At 42.1% G+C, this 9085-nt stretch overlaps 1 protein-coding gene across 1 annotated transcript; it reads left to right on the top strand.

The window, feature by feature from the left end:
• Positions 1-404: 404 nt before the first annotated feature.
• Positions 405-7208, top strand: TMEM247 (transmembrane protein 247). The gene is made up of 5 exons (XM_009880663.1): positions 405-443; positions 894-1127; positions 1664-1975; positions 3542-3711; positions 6839-7208. The coding sequence occupies exons 1-5, from the start codon at positions 405-407 to the stop codon at positions 7206-7208; spliced, it is 1125 nt and encodes a 374-aa protein (XP_009878965.1).
• Positions 7209-9085: the final 1877 nt, after the last annotated feature.

Below are 9085 nucleotides of genomic sequence, written 5' to 3'. Positions count from 1 at the left end.
AGGAAGTCAGCCAAGGGCAGAATCTCTGTGGTCATTGTGTTCTCGCCTTTGAACTGGGACAGCTGCTTTCACGTTTTCTGTATGGAAATCCTGTGGAGACTGTTGCCTTATGTTTAGCTTGATACCTGCCCTGTCTTTGGATATCAATTACACATGGTAATCAGCATGCTTTACTTTCTTCCTCTTATGCTTCTCTTTCTCAAACTGAATAAGAAAGAAATTAATTGTCTTACTTGCCTAAATATTTTCTCAGATGTGAAATTTATGCCTCGTATCACTTTTATAAAATGCAGCAAGTACTATGTGCCTGGAAACAAGAGGCTGAACTCTTAGTTCACATGCTGAAATGCCTACCTAGCTCCAGTCAGTTAAAAGGATAGTATTGACTTCCAGCTAATGACTAGATGAACCCTACAAGTTGTGATCTGACTATGCTGGAGGGAGTAAGAAACTCCCCAGTCTGAGGTAGATTTTCAGTCAAGTTTTATTTCCATGAAAGAAAAGCCATCCTTCTTTGAGCTGCAGAAGGATATTGATTATGCTACATTTTAAAGAAGTATGATATACTATTCTTACTTCCTGGGCACCCCTAGCCAGCTCCATGAGTTACTTTAACAGGAATTGCTGACAAATTCTCGTCTTAAAAAGCCTACAAGTGAGATCTTCAGAAGATCTACCCACAGACCTGTATGCCGTGATTTTTCTTTTTTATTCACGTCTAGGCAAGGAACATGGTGGAACATAAATGAGAGTTAAGCTCCTAGCCACTTTCATATAGGCTCCAATATGCCCTATGTGTATGTGCGCACGTTATTCTCAGAGTCACTCTTTTTTTTTGGCGTACGGCTCACCTGCTTCATTGTCAGCACATACATATCCCCATTCTGTTCCAGAACATTGCTGGAGATGCTTTAACATCAGTGGAGGTCTCCTGTGTTGAGACAGGAACTCTGTTTGCTAAACAGCAGGAAATACAAGAAGATTTGGAAGAACTCAGCAATCTAGAGGGATCAGAATATTCATTCCAAACAACTATGGAAGAACTTGAGGAAAATCAGAAAGACAATCATCTCACTTTACAGGAACCCCAGAATAATGATAACAAGAAGCAGCTGCATGAAAAGATGGTAAGTGGAAGATACAATTCTTCTAGAGGTAAAACTACAATGCATCATGGAACACATAGACCAGACAGGAAATTGAGTGTGTGCAAAGGAAAGTGAGGATCATAAGACATTTGAGTTACTTCTCAGAGGTAAAGAACCTCAGTGGCTCCCGTTTTCATGGGCTAACATCAAATTCACAAGATGTGAAATCCTTATTGTGAAAGCTCTTATTTGGTCAAAAGAGCTATAGTGTTTGGTTTAGATCAGCCAGGCCCTAATTAAATATTTTTAGAATTTTCTTTACATTTTCAAATCAGAAAAATTTTATATGGCGGATTTTTCGTATTTTGTAAGACAACGTTCAATGGAAGATTTCTTCTCCAACTCTAGGAACAAACTTTTTAGAGGGAAATAATGGATATTAGAAAACTAGTGAGTCATTATACAAATGTGTGAATAATCACTTGAACAAATATTCAAGCTTTAGATGAAAATATTCTATTTTTATCTGTCAGCTTAAATACAAATTTGTCCTTCCTCTCTCCGATTCATAGCAGGGAGCCATCAGAGACATGACAACATCATCTTTCATCTCAGACAGTAAAACAGAGAGCATGGATGCTAAGTGTCATATGGCATATTTGGACATGAATGGAGGAATCAGTGCTTTGCAGTCAGAAGTATCCACCAATGCAGAGGAGCTGGAACAGCTCTGTGGCAAGCAGGTCACAGCAGCTGATATTGAGCTTGAGAGGATGAGGTGGGATTTTGTGCTGGCTAAACTGAAATATGAACATGAGGATAATGAAAAGCAAAGGCTTCATGAAGAGAGAATGGAGCAGATCCATCAACAGGCAGTAAAAAGATCGGTAAGTAGAGAAAAGAAAAAGGGTTGAACGCGATAGAGACTGAAACATACACGTTCTATGTTAAGCAATTTGTAAGGTTTTATTCTTTTGCATGTTGAGTAGTACTGTGACTTCTTTTAAAGTTAGACTCAACTAGGTGATCTTTTCAGCTTGTACACGTACTTTAGGAGAATGGAGTTGTTCTACTCCCTACAGTGTGAACTATGGTAACATTCATTGCTATAAAATATGTTAAAAGAACAGTTAACTCACAAATGAAGTTGATGATGTAAGGATCCAAGAATTTTTTTTTTTCTCCTTATTCCCCCCCCCGCCGTGAAAATCAGAGGAATTGCTCTGAACACCACTTTGATCAGTTTCCTGCTTCTACAGTGGGATCAATTTCCTGGCTTGGAAATTGATCAGTTAGATGACTCAGAAAATAAATGCATGAATAAATAAGTGGATGACAGAATCTACCAAAGTAATGCAAATTTTCTAGACAGTTACGCAGATTTCGCGAGCCTGTTTTTTTACAGAAGTAACTGAAGTTATCGTATGTTCAGGCATATGAGTCTGTTGTTAAGAGCAGTCCAGCCCAGAAGAGACCATTCTATTTGACAGAGTTTAGCAAACGGGACAGCTGCAAATCTAGGTTGTCTGGGCTCTTCGTGATCATGTTGGATGTCTGTGGCGGCTTGACTCTACTCCAATTTAACACAAATCATCATTGGACTGAGTTAGAGAGTAAGCAGAGTATCTGAATCTAAATCATCAGTGTTTTAGAGGTACTTGCATGTTTTTCTTCTCTTGCATGATCTGTGCTCTAAGTCAGGACAGGATAGAAGGATGTGTTTTACACAGTATTTGTAACCTTTGTGTTGCGGTTGTACTTAAGAGCTCAGATCACGCACAATAATGGCACTCAGCTAAGCACCACAGAAGCCCTGAAGTTTTACATCTGCATATATATATTTTTTTCCATATAGCCAATTCATAGGCCTGGATAGGATCTCACAATTATGTGAAGTAAATGACATCCCAATTAAATCAACAAAGTTATATCGGAGAAAAACAGATCAGAATCAGGTCCAATATGTATTTGGCTAAATGACTGACAGGCACCCGGACAAAGGAAATTAACTACTGAATTCTTAAATTAAGACCTGAAAGTTTGCCCATGAGCATGTGTAAACGTACGAAAATGACCATGCAGTGAAAAAACACAGGCAACAGTTTGCGTCACATGTGTAGAGATAGATGCACGAAACCCATGGGTGTTTGCTTACTTCACACAAACTGCTTTGTGTACCTGCACACTTATTCTTGCAGTAAATATGAGGTTTCTTACCTTCATTTCAGAGAGAGAAAACCTAGCTCGTGCTATGGATATGGGTGGGGATGTGACACCTATGACTTAACACAGCGTAGCTGATTTGCTCTCATTTCACATGCTGGCTTATCTCACAGCAACTTTTTATGAACTAAGTGTGCCCGAAGGCCAGGTGTGCTCAGGGGAGCACGTGGACTGGGCGCAAGTGGAACATAGTCGTGTGACATAATGTGTATCTTTTCCTTTTTCCACAGTTTAGCCAAGGACTCCAAGACCTACTCCGGCCCCCAAACCAGTATGCCTTGTTCCTATACTGCTTCATCATTATTCATCTTATTTATACGCTAAAGGAGCTGGCCTTCTACTTTTTCCAAACCCATTACCTCTTCTGTTTTGCTATTGTGCTCATTTTCATTCTCAAAAAGTTTTTGCAGGATTACAAAAATAAGAAAAAATGTTCTTAAAAAAGGCAGCATACTGTATACTTGTTGCCCCTCTTTACACTGCTTTTTATTATCTTTTCCTCACTACACCAATCGTACGTGCAGGATTTCAGCTATTGTTATATGCACAGTAGCCTAATTAGGGAAAACTAACTGATTTCCTCAAGAAAATTGTGACTCAGTGACATCATTTGACTTCATGCTCTATCACCATCGTGTTTGGCATCATTCAGGGGCATTCATCTTTACAAATAAAGTTACATGCAACAAGAAATAATTTTGGAATGTGTGCTTTCTGTTTTCTCTCACCTCCTTGGTGACTTGGACTTACTTATAATAAATTGTCACAGAGAGGTTTCAGAAGTGGATTCATTAACATGGAAGGAGGTGCTTAGGAGAACTTCATATTCTGTTATGTGTTCACTACCGTGCGCTGGGCAGGCACCTCACTTTGGATTAGGGCTGTCTCTGCCTCTGGGAGAGAAGCATTCCCCTCTGTGCTGTGCCATCTTCCATAGTTACACACAGTTTCTGTCAGCAATAGACCAGCAAGCACTGGTGAGCACATACATTATTTATAATGAAGGTATCCTGATTTATGAAATATCAACACTGGTAAGGAAAGATATCAAATACAGCCCCAATAAAAAGGCATTTTGTCTAGTGAGAATGTGACTAGACCTTTTTAATGCTGTTTCAGCCATGCAATAGAGGATATTTCCAGCAGAGAAAAGGTGAAGAGTTATCTACCATATGGTATGTCAGATTAGAGTAAGTACAATCTTATCAACTTTCTACTGTTGTTAGAGCATAATTCACCCATATATCCCCATGCACATGCCTTACTCTGTTTCATTTAAATAAGTCTTGTCTCTGCATTCTCTTCGCACTGTGTTCTTAACAGGAAAACAACCTAAATAGTATTTGATAATCAGGATGGATATGCAAAAAACCATTCAGGTCAGGGTGAAGTGTGTGCAGTCTAACCCTACTCAGGTTATCCTGTATCCTGTATCCATTGTACGTCTGACGTCAGTCAAGATGGCATTCTTTGGGAATGCTAGGGGCGGTGTGTTTACAAAACCAATGCTAGGTACAAGGCTGTCTGAACCGAGGCAGTAGAGAAGAGCATATCTCAGATCCAGGTATAATGACTGGGTAGTTTCCTGGCAGTGCAGAACGAGTGCAGTGTGCAGGGTCTTCTCGCATTTCCACAGCCTCTCTGTTTCTGAAGCTGTGGAGGGTTCCAGGGAGGGTCCACTCTACATATCCAGAAAAATCTGCAGAAGATTGAAATGAACAATGACACAATCTACCTGAAAGGAAATTTAACCAGCCAAAGTGCAGTTGCTTGCTATAGGTACGACCTACATATACTGATTTAGAGAACTAGACCAATCAAAAATAAGTAAGTGAATAAAAGCTTTACCCCAGCTGCAGTTCCTCCACAGCAAAAGTAATCATTACCGCTCATGGAAATTCTGGGCCCTCTCACCCACTTCAGGATTTCTATGGAAGGCAGTGGTTCTGCTTTATATTTGTAAGTGACCTGAGAGTAAGATCTGTAAATAAGCCGCTTTCAAATCTGTGCTTTTCTCTCACTGAAATCGTAAGAATATCAGACAGCTGGGAGAAGCCTTTCCTTTGTTTTCTGCTAAATCTGAAAACCCTTTCTGTAGATAACCCATATATAAGTACAGTTTGCAATAGCACAAGAGACTTCAACTACTTCTCTTCATTGTTCGTAACTCTTTGGTTTTGATCAACAGGAGAGATTATATCAATCTGCATTTGATATTGTTAATTCAAAGAACAACTAGAATTAGTCAGAGATGCGTGACCATTTGAAGTTCCAGAATATGGTGTTTGCACAGAGCTGCTATTTTTAATACTCATTTAATGCTGACTTTTGGGGAGGGGCAGAAGGAGTTGTTAGTCTTTTGCATGTTATTTATTGCACACAGGAGATAACACTAAATAGTCTTAAGACAGCTGCCTCACCATACACACGTATTCCAAACACACACATATCTCCAAATCATAAAATCAAGAAGAAAAATAGATTAGCCTTCCCTGGTAAGTGCTCTCTAAGCCATTGTGTGTACCCATGCTATACTTCTAAACTTATTCTCACATAGATGAGAGCTAGGTTTTTAACGTGGCAATTTCTACGTAGCTGCCTACCTTTTGGGAGCTGCAACTCAAAAAAAAAAAAAAAGTTGAAATACCATGAATCCATCGATAAAGTCATGAGAAGTAGCAATACAGAAAAGAAAAGAAAAACCCAAGCTCCTCCCTAACTGCTTCAGGTCCTTCCATGCTTTGATCAGCTCTTGCCCTTCACTGGGGTGACAAATACACCCTTTGAGTTGCCTGACTGTGCCCTCCACCCTTTTTTGACAACCGTAGGCACACTCATCACAAATCATATGGTTTCATGTGAAACCACAGGAAACTTGGTGGTTTCAGCTATTTTAAGCCCCAAAGTAGGCAGTATTTTACAGCTGGTTTGATTTTAAGAGAACCACAGCAAGTGAAAAGAGCTCAGGGTTGTAGCATAAAGCTATTCTAAAGTTTCAGAAGCCACTACAAAGAGCCTCAAATTAACGAATAAAAATAATAATGTCATAATTCCCATGCTTTTTGGCAGCTAACTTGTGACTTATCAGTACCTGAGTTGGGCATTACTGATCTTGACAAATTTGCTAATTCACCTGGTAGGCAAGGCTACGTTTCGCAGCATTTATTTATCATTCTCCCACAAGGAGGCTGGCTGCACCAAATCAAAGGGCAAACTTGGAAGAGAAAGGAAGGCACTAACCCACCGGATAACCAAAACTTGTTTCGTGCTTAGGAACTTCATTCTGGGACACCCTAGTCAGAAATATTTCTAAGCTCGAAGCTGGGGTTTTTTAGAAGGCTGCAAGGTCGGCTTTGTTGCAAAAAGTTCACAGCCTCTTTCAGTTAATTGGTGGCTTCAGACCTCAGATGTATGGTTTTGAGACCAAGATGAGCTCCCACCTATACGCAGGCTTAACAAACCTGATCAAAACCTTCTGTTTCTTCTTTTCTTTTTTCTTTTTTAATTTTTTTTTTTATTTTCTGCAGCGAAAGGCTAAGAAGAGGGGACGAGGAGAAAGGCAGCGCAGCAGAAAGGAAGACCTTGCCAGAAGATCGTCCGCTCTTTCCAGTCCCAGCGCTGCAAAGCTCCGCAGGTCAAACGAGCCCCGGCCGAGAGCGCCAGCGAGACCCTCCGCCTCCACCGCGCCGGCCGAGCAAAACCCGAAGGAGACGCAGCCCTGCGCCTCTTGCCGCTGCTGGAACGCGGCACAGCACGCCGGTTATCAACACGGCTCCGAATCGGCTGCTCCCTTGGTTTACCAGCGAGCCCCGGGGCAGCGGCGGCACAGCAGCACGGCAGCGGCAGCTCCGCCCCGACCCGCCCCGGCCGCCCCAGGGCAGGGCAGGCTGCTCTTAGGGGCAGGTTGAGAGCACGGGGAGTGACAGCCCAAGGGAAATCACCGGCCACCCTTGGGAGCACGGGACAAAGAAACCTTGGAGAGCTTCACTGCAAGGCAGGGGTGAGTGATATCGGCCCTCCGGTATGAGGGGAGGGGGTGCTGCGGGTGGGTTTGCACGCTCGGAACAGCGTGAAGTTAATTTTACTTTGTTTGCAACTGTGTAATCCCAGGAAAAGCGTTACACGGATAAAATAACCTGTAATCATTTGTGAAGAATGGTTTACTAGCTCCAGTTATGAGGGATGAGGTGGGATTGGGGGAGAAGAAGAAAGTGCCTTTGCTGAGCTGCTGCTGAGCGGTACCTGCGTGCTCAGGTGTGCTCCCTGCCACCCCGAGCCTGGCGGGCACGGCGGGGGGAAGAGGGCGTCAGTAAAGGTAGACGGTAGGACTAGTTTTGTGGAGCACTTTGAGGCAAAAAGTTAGGTGCAGTCCTGCTAGTTGTGTAAAGGGTTGCTGTTCCTCTAGGTTGGATGCTTTTGCTCCAAGTCTGTTTGGGACTGGTTTGAAAGCCAGTACTACACTTGTTGGCAGTCATGAGCAGCCAACGTCTAGGCATACTGTACGTACTCGGGGTTTGGGGGAAGAGGGGAGAAGATTCGGGTCTTCTGATACCCCTTTTTAGATTAACATAAACTCTTCTGGAGAAAAATGGTTTAGGTCGTGCCTGCTGCCGTGAGCTTTATAAACTGTTTTGTGGAATGAGATGGGCTCTCAGTTGCATTAATACTATGAGAATGACTCCCCAGCGTACAAAACTAGGGTGTAAAAAGTGTGTGTTTGTGTATGCAAGCGGCTGGTCTTTCCCCCACTGTGGTGGGAGCTGGGGCCTGACTGGGTAAGTGCCTGCACCTGGGATGCCACTGATCACAGCCAGGTGTGGGCTCAGCCTCCTTAGAGGAGCATCACACTCTAAATCCCAGTGCTCTTTATCATCTTCCATTTTATTTCCAAAGACCCAAACTGTTTGGCCTAAATTATAGTAATGTTGAATTAGCCCCCCCCCCTTTTTTTTTGGTGCTTTGGTTGTAAAGGGACTAGCTTTTGCGTGTGCTGTATTTTTAAAAGCAAGACACTTTACCTCTCTGCATAAACAGTTGTGTTCTTGGCTTTTCCTTTAAAAAAAAAAAAAAAAAAAAGGGTTGTAGTGCTGTGGTTAGGTTAATTAAAATTAACTCTGCACTTTTGGGATTTCTTTCTTCTTGTTTGGCGTTCAGGAACTGTAGTTGCTTAGCTCTTCATGGACTCGACTTCTTTCAAACTACTTGAAATACCCAGCCATGGGGATGGGAGTTGCTGAAATGGCCGTTTGGCTTCTTAAAACCTATGGTCTTTTGAGGTTTGTTGTTGCTTTATTGTTGTGAAGAAAATTTTAAAAGGCTGCCTTGGTGCTTTCTTCCAAGGACCTTACCATGTAGATAGCCTCTCTGCTACAGTCTGGTCCAACTTTCACTGAAACCAGTGAAAATCATTCTGTTAACCTCAGTGGCAGCTGGGTTAGCTATTCTGGCTTGCAAAAGTACTCAAGAGTATTTCCACTGTAGAGACCAATGGAATAGTACAGCTGTAAAAGTCTCATTACAGCCACAAACCTTTCCAGGTATGTGCACTGGGCAGCAACTTTGATCTGAGTTGTTTGGTGTTTCCCATGGTGGTGTTCTGTTGGCAGCAGAAGCTAGTGGAGTATTTGTTTGGGGGATTTTTCAGCACATCAGTGAGGGAAACAAGAAAATAGGTCTTTTGCTTTCTTCTGTAGCCTTAAAACCACAGTAGAAAACTTTAATTTCCATTAAGAAATCTCTCCCCCTGGTTTGTCTTTTTTTTTTTTTTTGGTGTG

Source organism: Charadrius vociferus, unplaced genomic scaffold (assembly GCF_000708025.1).
Source record: "Charadrius vociferus isolate BGI_N301 unplaced genomic scaffold, ASM70802v2 scaffold192, whole genome shotgun sequence".
NCBI classification, from domain to species: Eukaryota; Metazoa; Chordata; class Aves; order Charadriiformes; family Charadriidae; genus Charadrius; species Charadrius vociferus.
This window is presented reverse-complemented; position numbering and strand designations above follow the sequence as displayed.

Coding starts and splice junctions, on each gene's coding strand:
- TMEM247 (XM_009880663.1), top strand. CDS start 405: ATGAACCCTACAAGTTGTGATCTGACTATGCTGGAGGGA. Junction 1,976..3,541: donor AACAGGCAGTAAAAAGATCG/GTAAGTAGAGAA, acceptor CTTTTTCCACAG/TTTAGCCAAGGACTCCAAGA. Junction 3,712..6,838: donor CTCATTTTCATTCTCAAAAA/GTTTTTGCAGGA, acceptor TATTTTCTGCAG/CGAAAGGCTAAGAAGAGGGG.